Source organism: Dendrobates tinctorius, unplaced genomic scaffold (assembly GCF_039654945.1).
Source record: "Dendrobates tinctorius isolate UK_male_01 unplaced genomic scaffold, ASM3965494v1 ptg000028l, whole genome shotgun sequence".
In the NCBI taxonomy this organism is placed as follows: domain Eukaryota; kingdom Metazoa; phylum Chordata; class Amphibia; order Anura; family Dendrobatidae; genus Dendrobates; species Dendrobates tinctorius.
The window spans coordinates 56,551,942-56,578,981 of NW_027361696.1; the positions used below are offsets into that span (position 1 = coordinate 56,551,942).

The 27,040-nt window shown below is 39.8% G+C and overlaps 1 protein-coding gene across 2 annotated transcripts in view; it reads left to right on the forward strand.

The window, feature by feature from the left end:
- LOC141085422 (cell adhesion molecule CEACAM1-like) overlaps nucleotides 1-26,427 on the forward strand; it is a 60,767-nt gene extending 34,340 nt beyond the window's left edge. The window contains exons 6-13 of one of the 2 annotated variants that reach the window (XM_073570776.1): nucleotides 4,070-4,306; nucleotides 5,373-5,705; nucleotides 6,715-6,825; nucleotides 12,253-12,277; nucleotides 14,883-14,908; nucleotides 17,506-17,553; nucleotides 19,572-19,615; nucleotides 21,069-26,427. In XM_073570776.1, the coding sequence (XP_073426877.1) occupies nucleotides 4,070-4,306; nucleotides 5,373-5,705; nucleotides 6,715-6,825; nucleotides 12,253-12,277; nucleotides 14,883-14,908; nucleotides 17,506-17,553; nucleotides 19,572-19,615; nucleotides 21,069-21,185 (941 nt within the window). In that variant the 3' untranslated portion in view covers nucleotides 21,186-26,427. The remainder of the gene's footprint in view (nucleotides 1-4,069; nucleotides 4,307-5,372; nucleotides 5,706-6,714; nucleotides 6,826-12,252; nucleotides 12,278-14,882; nucleotides 14,909-17,505; nucleotides 17,554-19,571; nucleotides 19,616-21,068) is intronic. The other variant, XR_012231296.1, reaches the window with a different exon arrangement.
- The last annotated feature ends 613 nt before the right edge of the window (nucleotides 26,428-27,040 follow it).

A 27,040-nucleotide genomic window follows, 5' to 3' on the forward strand; every position in this document is an offset into this window, starting at 1 on the left:
GTCCAATCTTTATGGTCTTTGGCAAACTTCAGCCTGGCTCTCCTTTGCTTCTCATTGATGAAAGGCTTTTTTCCAGATTTGCATGACTTGAGCCCTGCCTCTATGAGCCTGTTACGAACTGTTCTTGCAATGCACTTCATTCCAGCTGCCATTTGCCATCCCTTTTGTAGGTCACTTGATGTCCTCCTGTGGTTGCCGAGTGACATTCGAATAAGATGACAGTCATCCCGGTCAATGGAGAGTCGTTTTCGCCCACTGCCGGTCTGTAGCTTTGTTGTCCCCAATGTCTGCTGCTTGACCATGTTGTAATGGATTGCCCTCTTAGAAATTTTAGGGATGGAGGCAACATGATGCTCACTGTATCCCTCTGCTAGTAAATCCAGAATTGAACCCTTCTTTTCTTCACTCAAGACTTTTCTTTTCAACTCCTTTCATGGTTAATAGTTATTTTGTCATTCCTATTACTTTTGGGATATTACTAGCACTTGTTTTGTCATCGAGCTTGTCCTATTGCAGGAGGATTGTGAACTAGAAAATAGAAAAAACACGGCACTCAGTGAGGAGAGAGGTGCACAAGTCGGGTATCCAGCCAACTAACAATGTAGTACAAAAACTTGGCACTCAAAAGAAAAATTGATTTGACAGTTCCTTTATTGTAAAAGGCAGTTAAATATACTTCTTTTACTTCTTTAAACGTTTTCGGTCATACAATTGACCTTCATCAGAAACAGAATTTTTTCACAGTTGGTTTTAACTAGAATGAGTTTACAAGAAGACAAGACAGTATGGTTAGTGAACAAATAAGTATATAACAAATATATGAGCAACAGGATGCTGATAATGACCGTATGAACATCATGTAAAGTTTAGACGAAAGGTCGATGACTAGATAAATACTGAAATAGCGAATCCTGAGACAAGGTTCAAGTGAGCTTAGTGAAACTCCACAGGTTCCACGGGCGGTGATAGAGAGTCCGTGCTGTGATGGTATGTAAGGAACATATGTAAAAGACGTGCCCTAGGAGGTTGAAAATAAACAAGTGTGACACTGGTAAATAAAGGATACAGTGAGATTCGTGGTCAGCTGGTGCTACTGGATGTGCAATACCACATGAAAAGTAATAGCCGACTGGAATGAGTGCCAAGACAGGTACCTGAGAGGAACTGTAATGGAAAATTCCATATATTATTATTAAAGAACCGCTGTCATAAGTAGGCACTATTCAGTACTGGAAAAAAAGAGAAAGAAAGAACAAGACGGTGAGTGACTATGGCACATAAACATAAACATATTGGGCGATGTTATGTGAATGAGGAAGGAGAAAAAATCCAAAACAGTCAATTAATACCTGGGTATATTCATTAATAATGTAGAGAAACAGACGTCTGGGAAGCAGCAGCTACTGAGGATGAAAGGACACTGAGGATGATAAAAAAGAGTATAAATGTGTGTACTGAGATAGGCTGAGGATATGCACGTAATGTGAACTGAATTACCCATTCATGTAGGAAATCACCAGACCCACGGGTTTGACACCTTAGGTTATACAGGGACCGGTAGATCCAATGATTGGTGTGGGTGTCCAGAAATTTGCACTGCTATTGAAACATGTATAAGGTATGAGTAGCCCTGAGGACAAAGAATGTGAGGTGAACACTGTATTAAGAAGTGTGAAATCACCTGTAATATATTCAGGAAACTATCCTGTATTGTTTGTGACAGGCATGAGTGGCCACAACTGGGTGCTAAAATTGAAAGAGAAGAAAGCATAAGCAAAAAGGCACTAGTTGGTACAATAGTAGTGCCCTAATGTTGTCTGGGAGAGCTAGAGTCACCTGTGATTCTCCAAATGGTCTGTCCTGCCCAGGGAGGCAAGTGTGTCACAGGGAGAGTGAACGCGCTGTTCAGGGGAAGCACTGAGGGTGCAGAGGGATAGCGCTGCAAAAAATGAGAAAATGCTGTCAATGTGATAAAGTAGAGGACCAGCAAGACATGAGCTGGATCTCTTAAAATATTACCTTAGTCAGTAGCTGGACAGACTTTATCACATTGACAGCATTTTCTCATTTTTTGCAGCGCTATCCCTCTGCACCCTCAGTGCTTCCCCTGAACAGCGCCTTCACTCTCCCTGTGACACACTTGCCTCCCTGGGCAGGACAGACCATTTGGAGAATCACAGGTGACTCTAGCTCTCCCAGACAACATTAGGGCACTACTATTGTACCAACTAGTGCCTTTTTGCTTATGCTTTCTTCTCTTTCAATTTTAGCACCCAGTTGTGGCCACTCATGCCTGTCACAAACAATACAGGATAGTTTCCTGAATATATTACAGGTGATTTCACACTTCTTAATACAGTGTTCACCTCACATTCTTTGTCCTCAGGGCTACTCATACCTTATACATGTTTCAATAGCAGTGCAAATTTCTGGACACCCACACCAATCATTGGATCTACCGGTCCCTGTATAACCTAAGGTGTCAAACCCGTGGGTCTGGTGATTTCCTACATGAATGGGTAATTCAGTTCACATTACGTGCATATCCTCAGCCTATCTCAGTACACACATTTATACTCTTTTTTATCATCCTCAGTGTCCTTTCATCCTCAGTAGCTGCTGCTTCCCAGACGTCTGTTTCTCTACATTATTAATGAATATACCCAGGTATTAATTGACTGGTTTGGATTTTTTCTCCTTCCTCATTCACATAACATCGCCCAATATGTTTATGTTTATGTGCCATAGTCACTCACCGTCTTGTTCTTTCTTTCTCTTTTTTTCCAGTACTGAATAGTGCCTACTTATGACAGCGGTTCTTTAATAATAATATATGGAATTTTCCATTACAGTTCCTCTCAGGTACCTGTCTTGGCACTCATTCCAGTCGGCTATTACTTTTCATGTGGTATTGCACATCCAGTAGCACCAGCCGACCACGAATCTCACTATATCCTTTATTTACCAGTGTCACACTTGTTTGTTTTCAACCTCCTAGGGCACGTCTTTTACATATGTTCCTTACATACCATCACAGCACGGACTCTCTATCACCGCCCGTGGAACCTGTGGAGTTTCACTAAGCTCACTTGAACCTTGTCTCAGGATTCGCTATTTCAGTATTTATCTAGTCATCGACCTTTCGTCTAAACTTTACATGATGTTCATACGGTCATTATCAGCATCCTGTTGCTCAGATATTTGTTATATACTTATTTGTTCACTAACCATACTGTCTTGTCTTCTTGTAAACTCATTCTAGTTAAAACCAACTGTGAAAAAATTCTGTTTCTGATGAAGGTCAATTGTATGACCGAAAACGTTTAAAGAAGTAAAAGAAGTATATTTAACTGGATGCCTTTTACAATAAAGGAACTGTCAAATCAATTTTTCTTTTGAGTGCCAAGTTTTTGTACTACATTGTTAGGAGGATTGTGAACATCACAGCAGGATTTTTTTTATACTTTCCTTTGTTAAGTAATATTTGGTTCAGGTGATCACCTAATCAGAAGCACATTAAGTAGAATGAGGTGTACTGTGTTCAACTGACACTGGAATGGAATGGCTGTCAGACATGTAGAGAATCAGATTTTTTACAAAACTGTGCAGTGGTCTCTTAATTGTTGCCAGAGATCGATCGATCGATCGATCTATCTATCTCTCTCTGTTATCTATTTATCTATTATTTATCTATCTATTATCTATTATTTATCTATCATCTATTATCTATGTATCTATCTTTCTATCTATCTATCTATAAATATAAATAATGATGTCATACTTTTATGCCTTGCCATGTTGCACTTTAACAATATTTCACAGATTCAGAAGCGTTTCATGAATCTTGTATTCCCCTTTAAAGATGACCTGTCACTTGCAATTAATATGTAGGTTTTCTACTTGTATAAATGCTGCTGTTCTCCGGAATTAGGCGTGTTTTATCTTTTATTCCTGCGTTTCTCTGATCCAGATAGAACAATATAATATTTTAAAAATTAATAAATAATAATATTATTACATTCTTGTATATTATTATCAGTATTATTTTTATCACTTTCTTATATCCCAGGGTCTCCTGATGGAAACATTGTCTGTACTGCACAACCCATAGGACAGATATTAGAGCTCGGCTGTTCTTGGCCTGGAGGAAACCCAGCAGCCAATGTCACCATGATATTTGATGATGTGCAAAATACACTAATTAATGAAGTGTTCAGAAATGTGAGCTCTTCCAGTAATATCCACGGGAGCAATCTCACCTGTAATGGTAATCAAAGAAGAACCTCAAGCTGTGTGTTAATATTTGGTAAGAAGTTCGTAATGTCATTTCTGCTATATGTATGATACTAGATGCTGCACTGTTTTTTGGCAGTACATGAGACTGATAGATATGAATTAGTCACAACCTCCTGCTTAAAGCGAGTGTCCAGTAGTGAGCTTATCAATATGTCAGTCTGTAATGCCTACCAGATATTTATGTTCCTAAGATATTGCTAATTGGCTGCTTTTTAGACCAGCGCCATTAGGGCAGAGCTGTGATCTGTTACTATACTACAGTAAGCTACACTGCCTACAGGTAGTCTAACAGTCTGAGACAGACCCCTTGCCTCATCACTGGCCCAGGCTGTTGCTTCAACCCTCCTCTCTGGAGTTCTGCCTCTTCTGATTGGCTTCTGTGTCTAAGCACAAGCTCACCTGAAAGTGAGCACACAGCTTATTTCTATCACAACAAAAGGGCAGATTGATTAGTAAATAGAAATAAAAATATGTTACGCAAAAGGCAAAACAACCCTCATGAGGCAGGCGTCAGTTTATGCTCACTTCAACTGAAAAATTAATTCCCAACTCCAAATCTGATTAAAGAGAATAAATTCCTGGATCAGCGTCCCATCCCTAGAAATCTGGGGCATATAACTTATAATATTATTTCTCCAATTGAAGCCATTCTGGCCCCTTTGATACAAATTAACCGTCACAACATCTGGAGGCCAAGAGAACATAAGCCCACCCATTGAAGCTCTGATACATCTTTCAATATATACCAATTCCCAAATATTGTATATCTTGTCTGATTAGTAAATCAATACATCAATGTTCCCATCATGTACACCGTTACCTGTCTTTATGCATTCCGCCTTATCTTACTTAACTTGACGGCAGCTACCTGGCATTGGTTGCTACAGCTAAGTTTGTATTGACTGATGTACTGTTCCTCTTACATGTGAGGGTTTTACCATCCAGTATGGCGTGGAGTTTGGCTTCCCATGTGCATAACCCAACATTAAAATCTTTCTTGCTTTGCCTGTGCATAGAGAACAAAGTGATTCACAGGGAACTAATTATTCTATTTGTTCTTCACCTCCTTCCATCAGAGCCTCCAAAGTCTCCTGATCACAAGAACGATTCAGTTACTTCAGGTACAGTCGGAGGTGCGGTCAACCTAACAGTGGATCTGCAAGCTGGAGTCCAGTCGCGGGCCACTGCCCTATCAACTCAGGCCCTTCCGGCTTCATTCTCTTGGTACCAAGGCAATAGTTCTACTGCCATTCAGAATGGTGGTAAATTCAAGGTGGACTCCACTTCTTATGCATCCACTCTCAACATTGATAAGTTGACCGAAGCCGAATCTGGCGATTATAAATGTGTTGCCGAAAACTTAATTGGAAAAACAACCTTCATTTTCAATGTTAAAGTTTCCAAAAGTGGTAAGTCACGTCCAATGAAGCCATCATGTTATGTTTTAACTAAAAATTCTGCCCTCTGATTAGTATCACTGCCAGGAATTCCCAGCAATCAGTTGTAATTAAGTGTTTAATTTCCCTGCACTTCCTCAAGAGGGCAAGATAAGTATTGCACCTGCTTTAATGAAATCATTGTATCTTATGATTAAAAAGACATTTTGTCATGATCAGAAATAGATACAATTGTAAAGTGCTTGTAAAAACAACCAACTTTGCAATTGAAATTCATCTACGGTCTGAAAGGGATTTTTAGCTCTATAGTTTGTCACCATAGAAGATGTGGATGGTTTTCTAGACAAGGATCCCATACTTGAATGCTCTTTTATAAAACTGGAGGATCCTGGATCTGCTTGATCCAGCCAGCATCTGATGCTTTAGAAGCAAAGCTGCCACTGCTAGAAGCCTTGAAGAGCCTCCAATTCGGACCAGTGGCTCAACCATGCTACTGTTTGGAACTTTCAATCTTCACAAGTGCACTGTTCCCTCGCAATCAGAAAGCCAGAAGACATAGTAGCAGTGCACTCCCTCCAATCGACAAGAATAACCATTTAATGTACAAGTTCTAGGTCTGCAGAACAGACACTTTTTAAGGCCATTTGTTAGGAGACCTGAATGGAGGACCTTCTTATTTCCCCCAAGAATTCCATAGGAGGATGGTTTAAAATGGGCTTTCTATACCATCCCTTTTGGATTCAGTATGATATAAATCCATAGTCCATACTGTTAAGCTGAATTTTATAAATACCACCTATTTATATAAGCTTTACCAAGTCTATGGTGACTTAATTTGCCAAGTCCCCAATGGATATCCTCTACCCAGTCCCTAGTCCCAGATTGGTAGTTCATTTATCAGAATGCCATCAGAGTCATACAACTGCAATAATGGGTTAAAGTGGAACATAACTCTTGAAAATGCTTTTATTTCCTTTTTAATGAGACCCATGGTGGAGTCTTATGCTCCTTTTTTTTCCAGATGGTGGTTCCAGTGGTGGACTGGATGGTGGAGCGATCGCCGGTATCGTTATAGGAGTACTCGCTGGTGTGACCATTATAGGAATCATCGTGTTCTTCATAGTAAAGAAAAGTATGCATCCATTAGTTTATGTATAGCTCTTTGGCGTCTACATGTAATTATATATATATAATTGTCTGGGTGTTAGATTTATGCAGACACCTTCAACCTATATTGACTCCCGAGTGTACATGACATTTCACTGGAACGACCCCACTCGTTCAGTCATGCAATAATACAAAAAATACTTATTATCTCCCGTAAAATCTAACTGTCCGATGAACCAGTCCTTTACCTTCGGGAGGTGCTTATACAAATTTGCATAAAAACGGGACTGTTTGGAAATATATAAAAATGAAAAATTAGAGAGTTTCTGGAGAAGAAATATTATATCTCTACTTTGTCTTTCTGGATATAGGGCTCTTTTCACATTTGAGCACTTTATAGTATAAATCCTGATGTGCCATAAACTCATTAGCCAAATTTGCCACAAGACGGCCCTTTTTTGGCATTCCTTTAGCCGGTGTAGATTAGTATGTCATTTTTAATAATGGTATTGGAAACGTAGCTCAATCCAAGAGTTATAATTTTTTTACAATGGGAGTAATGGGCAAACATTGGCATCATGCGGCACAGAAAGCATAAGCCCTGAATGTGATGAGAAAAAAAGACAACTTTGTGTGTCCTGTCCTGCTTTGTATCATTATTAAAACTTGTACCATTTATGTAGTATATTAATCATGCTATAGATATACTCTAAGGGGATGAGCACGCGTTGCAGATTAGTCTGCGGAATTTTCTGCAGAGAATCTGCATCTCTTGGCAGAAAACGCAGGCCAATAATGGTGGCGGATTTTATCCCGAATTGATGCGGTTTTCATTCGGAATTGATGCGTGTTTCTTGCGGATTGTCATGCTTTTTTGCTGTAGAGAGAGAGAATCCACAACTGCAAATCCGCTGAAGGAAGTGACATGCTGCGGAAAAAAATCTGCTGCAAATCTGCCCGGATTTTTCCGCAGCATGTGCACAGTAATTCTTAATTTCACATTGAATTACATTGCCTGTGCACTACACTGCGGATTTGATGCAATTCCGCGTGTCTAAAAACACTGCGGAAACGGATCAAAATCTGCAGCGTGTGCACATACCCTATATGTATGGATTTATGTTTTTAGCATTTTACATTTGTTTACTTCATATCTAATTGTTTCTGTTTTTAATCATTTTTATGCGTTTTTAGGTGTATTTTAACACTTATTGTGACAATAACAATTATATATTGCAGAGATGATCAAATCACTATGGGGAAGCCTGCTTGGCCATGCCGAGTTGATGTGGCACTTTCCTGATGTGCTCGTCAGTTCAGTTTTCGTCATTTTCATCCAATTCCTAATAATTTGACAAGAATTGGATTAGCAATAAATTGATTTGCTCATCTCTAACTAACATACGGGATTTTTTAGTCTTATAGGACTTATTATTCTGTTCCAATCTGATGTTTAATTAGTGATGCTTCAATAAAAGACACCAAGGTATATCCATTTGAAATGTCTTAAAGTGAATCTGTCAGGAGGATTAAACCCACCTGACTGTTTATATGCACTTGTAGCTCTTTCAAAGACCATTCCAGCAAATACCTTTACATGGCCTGTTCGTTCCTCTGTTACTGAGAAATCAGTGTTTAAATTGATATACAAATGATGCTGAAGTGCTATGGTAGATCTGAAACCTCTGTCATTCCGACTCTATTCTCCTGCCTCCATGCCTCCTTCTGCTTGACTGACAGCTCTTCTACAAAGTCTATGGTATTTGGCTTTACCTTTGGTATCAATTTTTCTAGGCTATTAGTTTTGTTTAGAATTGTCTTAAAGGATATGAATGCCTTTGGGGACATTTTTTTTTACTTAGGTGTATAAATTTCTGGCTAACAATAGTTTTAGCAATTAGGTTTGAATAAAATGTTTGGGCCTGCGTGACTTCTCGAGCCTTTATGCATCACAGCATGAGCTAACTGTGAATCTGAAAGTTAGCTTGCCAAATGTTAATCTATAACGCTTATCTTTCTTCCCCCAAACCATCTTCTAACTTTATTTATGACGACATCTAATTTGAGTTGAACTTTGATGTGGTCATAAAACAGCTTGCCTAATATCAGTCTGTAACTGTTATCTTTCTTCCCCCTAAATATCTGCTTTACTGATTTATGACATCTAAGTTAAGTTGAACCTTTATCTAAGTTGAGTTGAACCCTGGTCATGCATCAGCTTGCCTAATATCACTCTGTAAGGCTACTTTCACACTTGCGTTTTTTTGCGCTGCGTGCGCAGTGCAAACGCGCATAAAAAACGCATCATGCGTTTTGTATGCGTTTTCTTGTTTTTTGCGCATGGTTTGTGCAAAAAAAGCATGCTTTTTTTGCGCTGATGTGCGCATGACCATGCGCGCGTCAGAGCTCCCATAGAATTTAATGTGTTTTTGGGTGAATTTGTGCGCATTGCGTGCGCATGCTTTTTTTGAGACAGGTCGGGCGCACAAAAAATGCAACAGGATGCATTTTGTGGGCCCAGGCGCACACTACAAAAAAACGCATGCGCATACAAATGAGTACAAACTCATGACAATGCGCACCCATGTTAAGTATAGGGAAAAAATGCATGCGCATGTATGCGCAAAAACGCAGCTCAAAAAAAACCGCAAGTGTGAAACCAGCCTAACTCTTCTCTTTCTTCCCCTGAACCATCTTCTAATCTGCTTTATGATAACATCTAAGTTGAACTTTGATATGGTCACAAATCATCTCGCCTAATATCAGTCTACAGCTCTTATCTATCTTCCCCTGATCCATCTTCTAAGCTGATTTATGACAAAACCTAAGTTGAGTCGAACCTTGATGTGGTCATATATCAGTTTGCAGGTGTTCAGAAGGCTAAGGATAATCGTGACATTGACAGATTCTCAGTTATTCAGTCCACTATGAATTGTGATACAATGAGGCTGTAGAAGTCAAACTATCCAAAAAGTTTACTGAAGCCCAATAGCAAAAAATATTTTTAGCAGAAAATTAATGTGTTTAAGTAAAAAAAAAGTGATCCTAAAGGTTTACAGTTTGGGTATAACATTTACCTTTCCTTATTCTTGTATGCTGGAAATAACCCATGGACTTTGAATACTTAGGCAGTGATGTCACATATCTTTCCACTGGCAATGCGGTTGCTTTTACTCAAAGTTTTATATGTGGTTTATCTATTTCTATGCTAGCTTTGCGTGTTTCGATTCATTGGGGTTGACCTCAATCCCTAAGCCGATATCTAATACTTAAATTTATATCTTCTTTTGCAACATTTTTTTTAAGAGCTCATCTAAAATGTGTAACTTTGTAAATGGCCTTGAATTAAAATACACTACCGTTTCATGTTTACAGCTCCTGTGCAGACCTATGCACCTCCATGTCTAAAAACTATTCCAGCTATTTTTACGTTATCTTGTCTTATCTGTACCGAGACACGCATAGCTGTGCAAAGGAGCTGTAGACGCACAACAGTAGATTTTTAAAGAGAGCATGTCAGCACAAAGTGACTGTTTAAACCAAGCACAAGCACTTGGTGCACCATCAGTGTGGCCGAATGGTTCATCAGTGCATCCTCCCACCTACTAACTGTGCACCTATTTCCACCTTCCTATGTCTTCATTGAAAGCTCTGGCTTTAAGAAGGGAAGAGGTAGATGTAAAACAAATGCCATAGTTAGGAAGGTGCACTGCACTGTTTGGTCACACCAGGGGTGCTCTTAGTTTGAACAGTCATTTTGAAGTAACAGACTCCCTTAAGCAAAACAATTTGCCAATTTGCATAGTTTAAAGCTATATTTCCATATTCATAAAAGCGTATTTTCAGATAGAACATGTAAAAACAAGCACTTTTGCAATTTACTGATTATTAAAATTTTCAGCAGTTCGAAACATTAACACTTTTCTTTTGTTTACCGCTCATCGTCTAGGAGAACGACCACCGCTGCTACACAGCAAAAAATGCATAGTGCTTACACAGTGTCTTTTCTATGGATCTTGTAAACGCTATATTAAACCTATTCAGAATTGCTTGAGAGCACTATTACCTCCTAATGCTGGGCAGCTTCAGCTCAGTGCTTACATGCTAGACAGCAGCGGTGATCGGTCTTCTAGGCAACGAGCTGTAACCACAAGAAAAGTGTTAGTATCTCAAGAACGGCTGCAAATTTTAAGAAGCAGTAAATTGCAAAAGTGCTTGTATTTACAAGCCCTATCCGGCAATATCCATTTACAAACATGGTGGGATTAACCCTTTAAGTTTTAGATGCTTAGGACAGTATAAAAAAAAGTTGCAAAAGTGTGCAGAGCCCTTAAAGGGAATCTGTCACCCATATTTAGTGATATCATGTAAAGATATCACTAGATTGTGCATTCCATAAGGATTCTAGTAGGGTTTTTGAGTCCCCCGACCCCGCACCTTTGAGGCATAAATACCTTTTTCAGCTTGTTGGGGATGCATGCAAATCGCCGCGGTCCGGTCCGATGGGCGTGGCTTAGTAGTCTTCTCTCCCCCATCTCCTCGGCTTGCTTCACGTAATCTTTGCCTGTGAATACCACAGACGCCGTTGGTTTCCACGCTTGCGCAATGTAAAGTCCCCTGGCGCCTGTGCAGTATGCTTTGCCCAACTGTGGGCGAAGCATAAAATCGCTACTGCGCAAGCGCCGGTATTTTCCAGCGTGGTCTATGCCCCGGAAGTCTTCACATGCAGGTCACACTTCCGGGGCATAGACCGCGCTGGAAAATACCGGCGCTTGCGCAGTAGCGATTTTATGCTTTGTCCACAGATGGGCAAAGCATACTGTGCAGGCACCGAGGGCCTTTACATTGCGCAAGCGCGGCAACCAACGGCGTCTGTGGTATTCACAGACGAAGATTACGTAAAGCAAGCCGAGGAGGTGGGGGGGAGAAGAATACTAAGCCACGCCCATCGGACCGGACAGCGGCGATTTGCATGCATCCCCAACAAGATAAAAAAGGTATTTATGTGTTTATGCCTCAAAGGTGCGGCGTCGGGGAGAGTCAAAAGCCCTACTAGAATCCTTATGGGACGCACAATTTAGTGATATCTTTACATGATATCACTAAATATGGGTGACAGATTCCCTTTAAATCTTATCTGTATTTTGTATTATGCACTTTAAACTAAATGTGCTTGCAAGCAGTCACTTTGGCTTCGTACTGTTGTCAAAGTGACATGACATCATATAGGCGATACAGTATATATTTGGCTTTTATTCCTCGCCCCTGGATCGGGCTTGCAATAAAAGAAAAATCACAGTCCTATCATTTTGCTGCCTGCTTCATCTCTGGTGGGCTGCTTTATCTAGTGCCGGGGCTACCAACAATGATAATTGTTGTTTCTTGTCTATTATTCTTCAATTTCTTCATTTCTTTATCTTTTGCTGATATAACACATTTCTGTATCCTGCAGAAAAACGGAGCGGTGAGGACAGAAGGTAAGAGCTTTATGTACAAATGGACGAGTTTCTAGAATGGGAAGAAACTGCTGAGTCTATTTGTTACATAGATGGACGTAAATCACACAGATACTAATCTTAATCATCCTTGTATTTTTTTTCCATTGCTAATCCATAAATTGCTTCCTTTTGATATTTTTTTTTTCAAGCGTAATTCCTGATTACTCAATTTTGGCCATTCCTTTGCAAATAAAAGGTGCACATGTAGCAGAGCTGAATTTGACAACTGAGCTGGGCAGAATTTAGACTTGGATCTATGTCCGTGAACATCAAATGGTAGCAATAGAAACGCAGCGGAGCTCCTTTATTATTAACCAGTACAGTGCAGGACTGCATATCTAGTGTTGGGTGTCTCTGTTTTCAGCACCCATACTATTGTATAGGGTATGCATAAATCATGCGTCTGAACGCAGCTGTTAACTATATGACCCAACCTGATCTTCCTATTGTTTAGTTAAGTTTCTCCTTTTGCCCCAAATACGGTCTCGTATTGTAGCAGCCGCTCACTAGGATGTAGCAGAGCTAGTTTTGTTAATTTGTCATTTGGCATGCATCATCATTATATTGGGAGAGCTAAGTGCATGGAGAGTTAGGACTTGTGCACAAAGTAGTTGTCACGCATTTACCACAACAGGGAAGAGCCAGAAGACCGCAGCGTCTAATTTCTCCTACTCCTGCACTAATTAGAAGCACTTCACCTTCATATTAAACGGTGCAGATTTCTTTTTGTAGTACAGGGATTAATCTGCTCAGTTGAGAGCTCCTGGAAGCTTTTCTGTGTTAAGGCTCTCAGCTGATCACAGTTAGCCACTCCCATCTCCTATAGAATCAGGAACCTGGCTAGCTTATGCTGCATGGCTGGAGGTTGTTTTTGGCTATTATTTGAGAAGGCATTTGGTGGATTTATCTATGACTTTTGCTAGGTTTTGAGTGCATGATAATTCCCTTTCTTCTCCTACTTTGGTTTAACCCCATCCTCCACTCCCTGATGTTTACCTTTGTTATTTTTGTGTGTATATTTGTATGATTGGTATTTACCTTTATCCCTGTTTGTAATACCTTGATAGTCTGGTTGATGTATTTTGGTACACTACTACTCCCCTCTTTCCTGGGAGGTGGGAGAGACTAAGGGCAGATTGAGGAGCTAAGGCAAGGTATGTGGCCCCGACGTCTTCACCATCAGAAGTAATCTGGGGAACAGGGCAAGCTAGGGCGCCCCTAGCGCTTGGGACAGGGAAGGATCCCTTGGTCCCAGGACACCTCGACAACAGAGTCATGACAATGGTATTGGGGGGCATATTGTATGACGAATAGGATCATATGAAACCTCCATGGGATAGGTGTCGGCTTCATCACCAATGAGGGTCCAACTATTGGCAACCCCAAGACAAACCTTGTCTAAATGAAGCAGTGGCCATGCTTGCATGCCTACCCTCCATTCATTACAGGAGATAGTAAAGTATATCAGCGAGGAAAAGGAAAAGAGCGAAGGTGTGTATGCGCGGCTACTGCTACAATCCATCAAAACATTTTCAAGCCTGGTTGTTGGAATTTTTGGGGTCTTAGTCACTGAACTATAAGTTATAACTTATTACATTGATAGGTAATAGCTTGTAGTGTTGGATTAACCCTTTAAACAAGCACATGCAGTACTCGCGCATGCGTATTGCCCTTTTTTAAAGTCTATGGTACTGATGACCATAGTTAAATTCTGAATGGAGCTTTCTTTAACAGTGCCATAAAGTTTCAATAGGGGCAGGACACATGCACCAGTGCAGTCCTTGCTTGACTATTGTCATAAGTGGCAAAAAGTTAGTGGAGCATGTACAACTAGTGTTCCATATAACTCATCTTGGCTTGGCTTTGTGGTTGGGAGGAGTGAGGAGGACCCCTGTATTAGAGATAATTTGGGGTACTAACTGTTGAACCCATATCCAACGGATAGGTGATAATCTGCTTAATCCAGAATACCCCTCTAAAATAACTTTCCTTAATGTCTGTAGCCTGTTTTATCTACCCTCCATCAGACCTTGGATACTTTCCCCCTCTCCAGTGCAGATCAATTTACGATTGCTTCCCCTTCCGACTATCTCTGACACTGAGAAAATGGAGATATCAAGAGTTCTGATGGATATTTATTTAGCACAGAGCTAAATACAGGACTTACAGATTCTCTGCAGCAGCAAATGGAAGAAATGTTTGTAATGAAGACTAATTAGAAAGTTGCTACGCTTTGCATTTAGGAAGTAAAGGGGCAATAAATAAAACAACTCTGCTACATCTGAATGAGTATATTAAACCCTATGTATAATATAGAAGTTGACTATTTGCATGTTATAAGCATTGCCTTGTATAAAGGGTACCTGATATATCAGAAAAGGGTCAGTGGGCCGCATGTAATCTACATACTAACAAACTAATATAAACATACAGCTGCTCACCATTATATACCACACTATATAACCCTATATGCACAGCAGGAATTCCCACTGAAAGCGTTGCATATTAAATTGAGCAAACTCACGTAAACACACGTTGCATCGTGCCGTGCTCCTCCACTAATGTACATTTCTTTTCTCTCTAGACTAAATGACCTTAATGCCCAGACAGGTAATGTATATTATCGCTTCATATGTGTGATTATCATGTGCTCTTTATAAAGCTAGTGTGATATAAAGAAGTCCCCAACTATGTAGCCAGGAGAAACTGTGAAAAGAAAACACATGGAAACCATCAGCAAGCTGATGTTGATCAATCTGAGCTCTTGGGATGCTCGACCTTCACATGGTATCAATTCTTTGTAGCAGTATTACCATAGTGAGATAAAAAGAAGCCCCCAACTATGTAACCATGAGAAAAACTGAGAATAAATTGTGTTTGTACTATATGGAAACCATCAACAAGCTGATGCTGATAGATCTGTTTTTCTAGTTAGGTGTTTATTTATTAGTTTGTAGTTTTTGGATTACTTATATTTCCATCTGGTAAATACGTTAGAGGTCTAATTGTGTTATTTGACACCTCACTATCTGTTGTATCACAGGACTCACACCCACCCCAGAAACATTTGTGAAACACCCCCTCTTGGGCATGTTTTTACAAAATCCTGTCCCTTTTTTGAATCTCGTCACCACACCCATGAGTACAGTGACCAGCACCAATCCAAGAAACATTTGTTAACACCCCCTTTGGGGGTGTTTTTAGAAAACCTTGTCCTTTTTTTGATTCTGATCACCACACCCACCCCAGAAACATTGGTGAACACCCCCTTTTGAGTGTTTTTACAAAATCTTGTTCCTTTTTTCATTCTGGTCACCACACCCACCCCAGAAACATTTGTGAACAAACCTATTTTGGGTGTGTCTTTAGAAAGCCCTGTTCCTTTTTTATATGAGTCACCAAACCCACCCCAGAAACATGTGTGAGCACCCCTTTTGAGTGTTTTTACAAAACCTTGTGCTTTTTTATACTGGTCTCCATACTTGCCCCAGAAACATTCGTGAACACCTCCTTTGGGTGTTTTACAAAACCCTGTCCTTTTTTTTATTCTGGTCACCACACCCACCCCAGAAACATCTGTGAACACCCCATTTTGAGTGTTTTTACAAAACCATGTCCCATTTTTTATTCTGGCCACCACATCCACCCCATAAACATTTGTGAACACCCCTTTTGGGTGTGTCTTTACAATACCTTGTCCCTTTTGTGGTTCTGGTCACCAAACCCATCCCAGAAACATTTGTGAATACCCCCTTTGAGTGTTTTACAAAACCCTGTCCTTTTTTTGATTCTGGTCACCACACCCATCCCAGAAACACTTGTGAACACCCCCTTTTGAGTGTTTTTACAAAATCCTATCTCGTTTTTGATTCTGGTCACCACAACCACCCCAGAAACATTTGTGCACACCCCCTTTTGGGTGTGTCTTTACAATACCGTGTCCTTTTTGTGGTTCTGGTCACCAAATTCACCCCAGAAACATTTGTTAACATCCCCTTCTGAGTGTTTTAACAAAGCCCTGTCCTTTTTTCATTCTGGTCACCACACCCACCCCAGAAAAATCTGTGAATACCCGCTTTTGAGTGTTTTTACAAAATCATGTCCCATTTTTTATTCTGGTCATCACATCTACCCCATAAACGTTTGTGAACACCCTTTTGGGTGTGTCTTTACAATACCCTGTCCCTTTTGTGATTCTGGTCACCAAATCCATCCCAGAAACATTTGTGAACACCCCCTTTGAGTGTTTTACAAAACCATGTCCTTTTTTGATTCTGGTCACCACAGCCATCCCAGAAACACTTGTGAACACCCCCTTTTGAGTGTTTTTACAAAATTGTGTCCCGTTTTTGATTCTGGTCACCACATCCATCACAGAAACATTTGTGAACACCCCCTTTTGGGTGTGTCTTTACAATACCCTGTCCTTTTTGTGGTTCTGGGCACCAAATCCACCCCAGAAACATTTGTGAACACCCCCTTTTGAGTGTTTTTACAAAGCCCTGTTCCTTTTTTTATATGAGTCACCAAACCCACACCAGAAACATTTGTGAATACCCCCTTCTGAGTGTTTTTACAAAACCCTATCCCTTTTGTGGTTCTGGTTGCCACACTCACCCCAGAAACATTTGTGAACACCCCATTTTGGGTGTGTCTTTACAATACCCTATCCCTTTTGTGGTTCTGGTCGTCACACTCACCCTAGAAACATTTGTGAACATCCCCTTTTGGGTGTGTCTTTACAATACCATGTTCCTTTTGTGATTCTGGTCGTCACACTCACCCTAGAAACATTTGTGAACACCCCCTTTTGGGTGTGTCTTTACAATACGCTATCCCTTTTGTGGTTCTGGTCGTCACATTCACCCTAGAAACATTTGTGAACATCCCCCTTTGGGTGTGTCTTTACAATACCATGTTCCTTTTGTGATTCTGGTCAGGGGACTGTACCAGAAAAATCAGGTGCAATGAAAAGTTTGAATTTTATATAAGGCCCAGGCGACATCCTGATTCTGCTAACTGTCCTGACCTTGGATCTTCGACACAACCGAGCTTCTGTTTTTCTATTATTCCTTCCCTACTATTGACACCTCACTATTTTTTTTTTATTGGAAACCAAGGCTTGGTCAGTCTGCATTCATTTGATACTTGGCAGGAGTAAATGTGTTCTATACTGTTTGGTCTCATACAATACTTTTATTCTACAGGGAGTGTAGTATATGCAGAAATCAAAGCGGAAAACAAATCAAACGGAGGTAAGGTTAATGATATAGAGTGGCACTATATTATCTATCATATCTCCAGAGTGCACCTCCAAACTTATCTCCTCTATGTGTTTTCCTCTCTGCCCTCCATGAGACTTTAGATACTTTACTTCAACTCCACAGTTAATCTGTGTACAGCTCCTCCCCCTCACTCCTGCTATCTCTAACACTGAGAGAAAGGATAGGGAACCAGAGTTTTCACAGATTTTTTTGTAATCATTTTTGCAAAGCACTCAACTAGATAATGACTTATAGACACTCCTCAGCAGCATAGCGCTAGAATTTCTTTTCATAAAGACTGTTTAGAAAACTGTTTTTCGAAATTGAGCCCCAAACTTTGCAAAGTTCCTAAAATAACAAATTCAGCAGATACTCACCCTTACTAGGTCCAGGTTCATCTCCATCAGTATGTTGGCTGTAGTGGTGATGTCACATCATCAGTGCATGCACCAGAAGGGAGATGGCGCTGGACCTAGTAAGGGTGAGTATCTGATGAGTTTGTTAGTTTAGGAACTTTACAAAGTTTGGGGACTACTTTCTTAAATGACTTTCTAATTAGTCTTTGTGATGCTAATCACTACTTACGGATAAGCTGTGAAACTGGGTAGTCAAGAGGTCCGGGGTCAGATACCAAGAGTATGTCAGGTACCAGTCCGAGGTCAGAATTACGAGAATGTAACGAATCAAGGCAAAAGGGCAAGGCAAACAAAGACTCAAGTCAAGTTCCAAGGTCTGGCAACAAAGATCAAATACAGGAACGCAGAAAACAGAGAAAGCGCACACCACAAGGCATAGCGACAGCTAAATAGCCAGGTAATTACTAGAATAGCAGACCCGTGGAGGAAGCTGCGGTATGTCCCAGCTCCGATTGGATGGCTGAACTGTCACACAGCATACTGACAGCTCATCACACCCCTGTCCTAGATTGGATGACTGAACTGTCACCCACTGTTTGCGGACACACCTATAGGTGAAATTGTGATAGTATTTATTAATATTTTTCTGGCACTTTCTCCTGAGGAGTGTCTGTAAGTTATTATCTAGCTGAGTGCTTGGATAGAGCCAAAACACTAATCCCCGAACACCGTCTGGAAGCCAGCACTGAACCCATAAATGTTAATTACCTGCTGAGTTTGTTATTTAGTGTATTTTACAAAGTTTAGGTCCCACTTTCCTAAAAGTGGACAACGTCTTTAATTTTGCACTTAGGACCCAAATGAACAATAAAAAAGAATATTTGCAAATCAGTACATTGCATTTAAATAAACAGTAAATGTGGAATATATAGCGAGAAATAAAAATAGCTGCGTCTGGAGTCTCCTCTTTTTTATCTTCTATGTATGTCGGGTAATTCCGGGTAATCAGTCATTTAATTTCCCTTTTTTTGACAAACCTCTCCCTGGCTGTTAGGCACTGAACTTTAACAGGAGATCTCCCCCACTCCACCCCCTGGTCAATTAAGCCCTCAACTAAACTCCTACCTTTATATGGGTGGTCTTATAATAGCAAAACAAGAGAAACCTTTGGGGATCTAAGTACCTATCTTCAGAGCAAAGGGGCGAGAACCTCCTCTAATTTGTCTCTGGATTGGTTTAAAAGCAAGAAAATCCCCAACAGTCCATGGCTGAATGATGAACACCTAGCCTGACATACCTAGAGGTGTACAAATAATTACTTCCTGATGCAAAGTATGAATAATGGTGGTGTAAATGTGTCCGCCCATGGACTTTGTGCCTCTCCTGTAGCTGGTTCAAATCAGTAATGTTGATTGTTTCCTGGATAAGAACATGATTTATTTTTACTCTAAGTCTATCTACATGTGAACAAATTTAACATGTTTAATATAAATATATATATGCATATATTATATCGTAAAATTATTTTATCATACTATTATTCCATTATCATTATCCTTTTTATACTGATATTGTATATTTATTTAATAATATTTTGTTTGCTTTTATATTTTTAATAAGCAAATAAAACATAGTTATTTTTGTTTTATCCAGCTATGGCGCTGACCACAATAACAAACCCCCCTCAAGAAGAAAAGGTAAATATCCTCGCACCATTTTACTATTTTTTGAAAAGAGGTTAGAGTGCTAAAAATGTCCAACTTCGAAGAAATATATTCCCTTTCTTCCCGGTTTTCCAGTTGGACTTCAAGCTTTGTTTTTTAGATTGTTGGGCAGTTCCAAAGGGCTTGGATTCCTATTTTATTACCCAAAGTGAAAGAGCTTTAGAGTCATGTCTTTTTTATTTTTTATAAGAGGTGAGGGTAGGAAAAATGCTCATAGCTGTTTTAAGAGCCAAAGACAAAATAGTATTAATGAGCAAAAGCTATAGCGTGCCCTTTTTTTCAATAGGAAGTTTATTAAACAAGGTGGTCCACTTTGATTAGTTCTTCTCTGTTAGAAGTTTTGTTCAAGGAGGTCCACTGAAATCCCAGAAATTGGGTGTCCACTGAAATTTCAGAGATTCATTGTCTACTGAAATCCCAGAGATTGGGTGTCCACTGAAATCTCAGAGATTGGTTGTCCACTGAATTGCCAGTGATCAGGTGTAATTCCAGAGATTGAGTGTCCACTGAAATCCCAGAAATTTAATGTCCACTGAAATTCCAGAAATTTATGTTCACTGAAATCCCAGAAATTTGGTGTCCACTGAAATCCCAGAGATTGGGTGTCCTCTGAAATCCCAGAGATTGGGAGTTACCTGAAATCCCAGCGATCAGGTGTAATAAGCAGAGGCAAATGGATCCCATTTTTCCAGTAGTAAGCTTATTAAATAAGGTTATCCTCGCTCTTTTCTGTTTGACGATTCCTTCAAGGTGGTTCATTGAAATCCCAGAGATTTGGGATCCACTGAAGCCCCAGAGATCGAGTGTAATATCAGAGATCAGGTGGCATTGAAATTTCAAAGATTGGGAGTTATCTGAAAACCCATTCCAGAGATTGAGGTGTCCACTGCCATCCCAGATATTAAGGCTGTGTGCCCACGTAGCTTTTTTTAAGCGTTTTTGATGCGTTTTTCGGGGTCAAACCGCATCAAAAACGCGCGTTTTTGTGCAAAAATCGCGGCAGGGAAAAAACGAGCGTTTTCTGGGAAGGAGAACCCGTTTTCTGAGCGTTTAAAAAACGCTACGTGGGCACATAGCCTGAAGGTCCACTGAATTTCCACAGATGGGGTTTTCACTGAAATTCCAGAGATGGGTGTAATGAGCTGAAGCTACAGTATCCCATTTTTTTCAGCTCATTGAATTATGTGGTCCTCTTTAGTTAGTTCCTTTTCTGCTGCGAGAGTCCTTTCAGATGGTCCACTGAAATCTCAGAAGATCAGATTCAGATGTAATCTGGGGAAATCAGGGGAAATGTATTACACATGAAATCTATGATTCAGTTGTCCTTCAGATTGAGAAACTCTCTCTAAATGTATGACCTTCCTCTACAAACTCTGTTTTCTCTGCTACTTTTCTTTACATTCTTTTCTTCTTTACATTATTTCAGGATGAAGTGAAATATGTATCACTCCAACTCCCCAACAATCCTTCTGTCAAAGTCCCAGCGCCAGAAAACAAGGCAGAAACAATATACAGTGATGTGAAGACTTCAACCAAAAGATAATTAATCATAAAGATCAGAGAATTGATATGGACATATTTGCAATATGGTAATGACTCAATGCGATTCTCTAAGTTGACCTGACGTTGATGCGCTCAGGAAGAAAACTCCAGATTCTGACTGGATTTGATCGAGTATGTATTTCACTATTAGATCATTTCAGTATCAAGATGAATGCCTTTTATTTTAGGGTAAAATACTTAAGAATCGCCTCAATTTGTTTTTTTAGCAGTCCATATACCATGATTAGTTCTTATAAGTTACTGAATCATAGTGGTCTGCAACCCAAGTGGTTGGGAAACCACAATTTCCAAAAGGCTGGAGGTTGAAAAGTCCCAAGTCAGAAAAAATCTCATAGTATAAATTGAAATTAGGAGGCGGTCAGCTGCTGGCAGCCCCTTCAACTCAAGGTTTATAGAGCAGGACTCAATAATATTGCTTGTCCATAACTTGGATAATGTGGTCCTCCAGTTTCGAGAGCTGGGCTCTCATTTTTAGCTAGACTTCCTCCAGAAAAGAACATAACCGAGTTGTAAAAAAAAAAAAAAATCAAAAATGTGAAAAAATATTTTGCCAAAATTCTTATTTCAGCACCATTCACTTCAAGGCTTAGTCTAAAGAGTGTTTTCCTACATGCTCAAAATCTGTATATGTATCTGTCATCATAGTATGTTTTACTATTATGTTTAACGGATGCAAATAGCCTTTTCACAGACGAAGACAGCAGGGTCTCCAGTGCCTTTGAATGTAAGAAACAATCCTGTAAATGGCACTAGAAACCTGGGACTGTGATGAGGATATTTGCATATTTTGTTTCCCAAGCATCTAGCTTGGAGAAAATGTACCGTTTAGACTGCACTATATTTGAGGGGACCACATTTTTGGGAAAGATTTTTTTTTCACTGTTAACTCAAACTACCCCCCAAAAATATTATTATTGTGCCATTTGACCACAGCGGACTCATAGTTATGGTCCCCAGATATTTCCCGACTTCCACCCACCACCACCTTGTTCTTTGAATCCAGCAGTACATTCATCACGTAGAAGGTGTTTAATGCCTAAAGCAATAAAGGAAGTAAGCTTTCACTATGTATCTAGTATAACTCCAACAGAAGGCCATGTATCGCTTTAGCTTTTACTCCAGGAAGGATTCTTCTTGCTGAAACCACTTCAGCCAGCCAGGAATAAAATAGTCTTATTCCATGTTTTCAGTGTTCTCTCCCTACACAGAAAAGAGAGCTGGTCATTTGCCATAAATACGGTATGTAATTTTTGAACTTGGTGTAAATGCCAATGTTCTCCTGAATCTGTAATTGTTTTCCTTTTGTTCCTGCTCCTCTCCCTTCTTGAGATATGACCTCCTCTTCCCTGTAAATAAATCTAGTCTTTTTAGCCAACTGGGTCTGGTCCTCAAGTCTCCTCTATGGAAGTTTTCTTGAGGACCAGGTCCATGCTCATTCATTTACAATGAAGAGGGGACCATATTTCAGGAACCAAGAGAAGAAGGAACAAAAGAGAAACAACCCAAGATTCAGGAAAACAGGAGCATTTTTGCCAGGTAAAAAAATCCATAGTTATGGCAAGTGATGGGTCCTTTTTTATTCTCGTTTCTATAGGACTCTCTAGATTTTCTCCAGGATCACCAAACAGATAGTCCTCTCTGCCTTCTCACAGCTCTTCTAGATGGGATAAATCTTGTCATTTCATGCCCCATATCTGATGCTCTCCTATAAGTGGCACATGATCAGTTACATCCTCCTGTCTTATATCGCTATATTGGTCAATATGTCCTGAGATCACCTTGATGGTAAATAGAAATCCTCCAGAATCACCTCAACATATTCCATGTAGGTTTATACACACCACGACCAACCTGTGGTACTGCCTTCCAACATCCCATGATGGTAAGTTGTTTACTCTGGCGTCTCCCCTACTTTTTTTTATTACAATTTAAAATCATAACACTCCATTCCAAGTACACAAGCTTGGTTTTTCTTCTGAATATATACCTGTACAATTCTTCATTTTTTATGTCCTCACCTCTAACACCATTTTCCAGTGTCTTTTTCTCTGGTGTGAAAGTTCCCCTTGAGCCTTGTCTCTTATTTTTCTAGTTTATTATGTCTTAATATATTAATATTTGTTGTTTTTTATACTCAAATGGAATCAAAGTAATAGCACTTTTTGTTGTCTAAGCACTATTTCTTAGGTAAATGCTAGTTAGGTGGATAAATTGATAAATATGTCCTTATAGTATTCAGCTATGGTGGCTATCATGATGATCCTTCTGCATCCTGGATTTGGGAAAAAGCTATTTAATTCCTTAATGCTTTCCCCAACTTATGGAAATGCTTTACTAAGGGGGAAGTTAGTGCAGGTGCCAGAGTGTGGAAGGGGATGTGGGCACCAACAAGCCACTTTGCTTTGCCCATGGTGTTTAGGTACCAACTTAATGTAGATCTCACCTGGATGTGAATGACCTGTAACACCAGACACTGTCTATAGAAAAGAATAGCTATGGTTTCTAGAAAAAAAAAGGGATTGATGATGGTCATTGAGCTAGGATTTAATCCTAGAAAAAAGTGACCCACTGTTGTCTTCTTCGATTTCTTCGAAGAGTTTTCCGTTGAACACGCATTTCAGACCCATAGTTCCAATTGTAACATCGATTACCATAGACTGGAGGCTTGATGCCTTTTGTGCTAAATGTTGAATGGGCATGAGATGTGGGTCCTAGCTCATAGACTTTCACAAGTAACATGCCTTAGGGCCCCGTCACACATAGCGACTCACCAGCGATCCAGACAACGATTTGAACTTGTCAGGATCGCTGGTGTGTCGCTATATGATCGCTGGTGAGCTGCCAAACAGGCAGCTTCACCAACGATCAGCACCAGCGACGATGAGCGCGCGCGTCGCTGTGTACCTTAGTTACCAGTACACTGGTGCAGGGAGCTGGTAACCAAGGTAAATGTTTACCTTGCTTACCATCTCCCTGCACCAGCACGCTGGTAACTAAGGTACACAGCGGGTTTCTAAGTGCGGCGCAGCGCTTAGAAACCCGCTGTTTACCTTGGTTACCAGCTCCAGCTCGCTGATCGCTGGTCTCCCGCCTGCCACACGCAGCGATGCGTGCTGGCCAGCGGGAGACCAACGATCAAAAAAATGTCCAGGGATTTCCACAACGATCAGCGATACCCAGCAGGGGGTCCGGTCACTGATAGGTGTCACACACAGCGATCTCGCTAGTGAGATCGCTGTTGCATCACAAAACTTGTGACTCAGCAGCGATCTCGCTAGCGAGATCGCTGTGTGTGACGGGGGCTTTAAAGGGAATCTGTCAGCAGGGTTTCACACCCCAAACTATTTATATGCACATGTAGCTCTTTCAAAGACGAAGCCATCAATACCTTTATATGGATAGTTAGTTTCTTTATTATCGAGTAATCAACCTTTTAATTTATATGCAAATTAGGCTGAATAACTATTTGTTGATCTGAAGCCTTTGGCACACCAGCTCTATTCCTTGCCCAGCACTGTTTCCTCTTGCTTGATTGTCGGCTCCTCCTTTGCCTGAAGTCATACATCAAAGAGGTTTGCAGTTACTCTTTTATGGTGGCACTAGGTAAGGATAGATATGGAAGTAGCAGTGAGGGTGTAGTATGCACTCATCTCTATGCAAGGCTGTGGCCGTGAACAGTTCCCATTCAGTTCTTTGAGCATGTTAGGACAAGTCAAAAGTTGGACTTCTTTATTCAGTGGACAGCATAGAGGTTGTCAGTCATGAAGAAGAAGGCAGTGTTTGGAATAGATAGAGCTGGAGTGACTGAGGCTGCAGATCTACCATAGCTCTTCAGCTTCATTTCCATATTAATTCAAACTCTGATTTCTCAGTAGCGGAGGAGTGGACTAGCCATATAAAGGTATTGCTGGACTAAGTAGTTTGGGCAAAATTCTGTTGTCAGATTCCCTATAAAGCACACCTTCACACTTAATGTGTCTGAAAATGCTAAACAACTGAAAAAAAAAACGGGATTAGAATGGGAAAAACCTAAAGTAGTGTTTTTTGTTTATTGCTAAGATTGTAGATTTAGATTATGTATAGATCAATAAAATTTTAGATTTGGATATTGTATAGAACATTAAAAATCAACTCTAATTTTTCACCAACATGCACTATTAATAAGTGTCCTTTAAATGTGCCAAAATTCAAGCCTACCAACTTAATATGCCAAACTACTGTATGCTTACCCAATTCTCCTACCTTGGAAATTCCAATTGTCTAATCTCTAATTCTAGTATTTTATTATAAAGATTGAGTTTGGAAAAGATCAAAGAACATATTTTCCAATAAATATTCAACCACGGAATACCGAATATAATTAGTCAAAACTTATAGGTTTCTTCTCCCAATAGGGTGCCTAGAAGTTTTTAACTGATCATTCCGAAGTAGCTTTCTTTAACTGGAAACGAAAACTTAAGCATCCATCATTACAGCCATAAACCCCTTCCCTAAAACTGCTGCTCAGTAACTAATGCGATAATTATCTAGTCTATTTTTACCTATGGTGCCATTTTCAATATGACTCCCTTTTCTGCAGCAATCAATTTCATTGACAAGAAAATAGTATCAGTCCGCACTCCTCCAAACGACATTTTGCAAATTGAATTTTCCTATTAATTGGAGATAAGAAAGGAGGTCAAAAATAATTCAAAACGTGTTTCGACTGTCTTAACATCTGAGCACAGGAATGAGTTATTTATTGAGCTGAACAATGGGTGGGAGTAAGTATTGACTCAGGGAGGTTCCCACAAAATGCAACCATCGCAGTATAACATTACTATGTAAGGGTATACAGATGGAGCAGAGTTACGGAGGGGGTGTCCTATCTGGAATGACAAATTCTGCTCTGCTGTACCGATACTATGTTCCATGTGCACACATACTAGGCTTGCTTTACTGGAGTTGGAGATTGGCCCTAACACAAGCTTTCTTTCTCCCATTCCTCCTCTGCATTTTATCTTCCCGCCAGCAATGTCGCAGATTTTTCATGTGATATATTTATTATTTTATTATTAGACGATGTATAACTAGGGAGGATTTGGATTACCAGAGGATAATGAAATGTAATTACAGATGGGTAATATATGTGCTGTACTATAATTCGTCAAATTCATATTTTTGATATTAAGAGATATATATAATTTTTAATCGTTCAATAAAATGTTATCTTGTCCCTTTAACTCCAGTTGTTTTTCTTTCTTTTTTTTTGTTTCATGACTTTTATTCATTAAAAGACAAAAAAGATTTAAAAATCCTGTTGATTAATTTTAGTTTGTCTTTAGTAGAAGCAATTTGGTTCAAATCATTGATATTTATTTTTTTTTTACTTGAGCTGGAGGTCACTGTTGGCAAAGTCTACCAATTTTGTTGATCTGGCCAACCCTCTAATGTATATGAAGGTGTTCTGACTTGTCCCATCAGCAGAAGTTGGGGGACATTGCCCAATCTTTGGTTCTTGATGGAGACCAACCTCCACCATTCGTGTTTCTTCAATGAAGACAGACCAAACATCTGCATGAGTTTGGAGGCTCTTTGCTTAATGGCCCACTTGCCTGCCTAAAAGTAGATTAATTTTGGTTTGTCTTTAATGGAAAAAAAATTGGTTTAAATCATTGATATTTATGGTTTTGCTTGAACTAATTTTATAGAATAGAATAATGTTGGCTGAGCTCACCAATTTTGGTGGTCTGGCTAATCATTTAATGTATTTGTAGGTGATATGACTTGTCCCATCAGTAGAATTTGGGCGACATTAAAATTGGGCTTGTTGGAAATAGAGGAAGACCAAGCAAC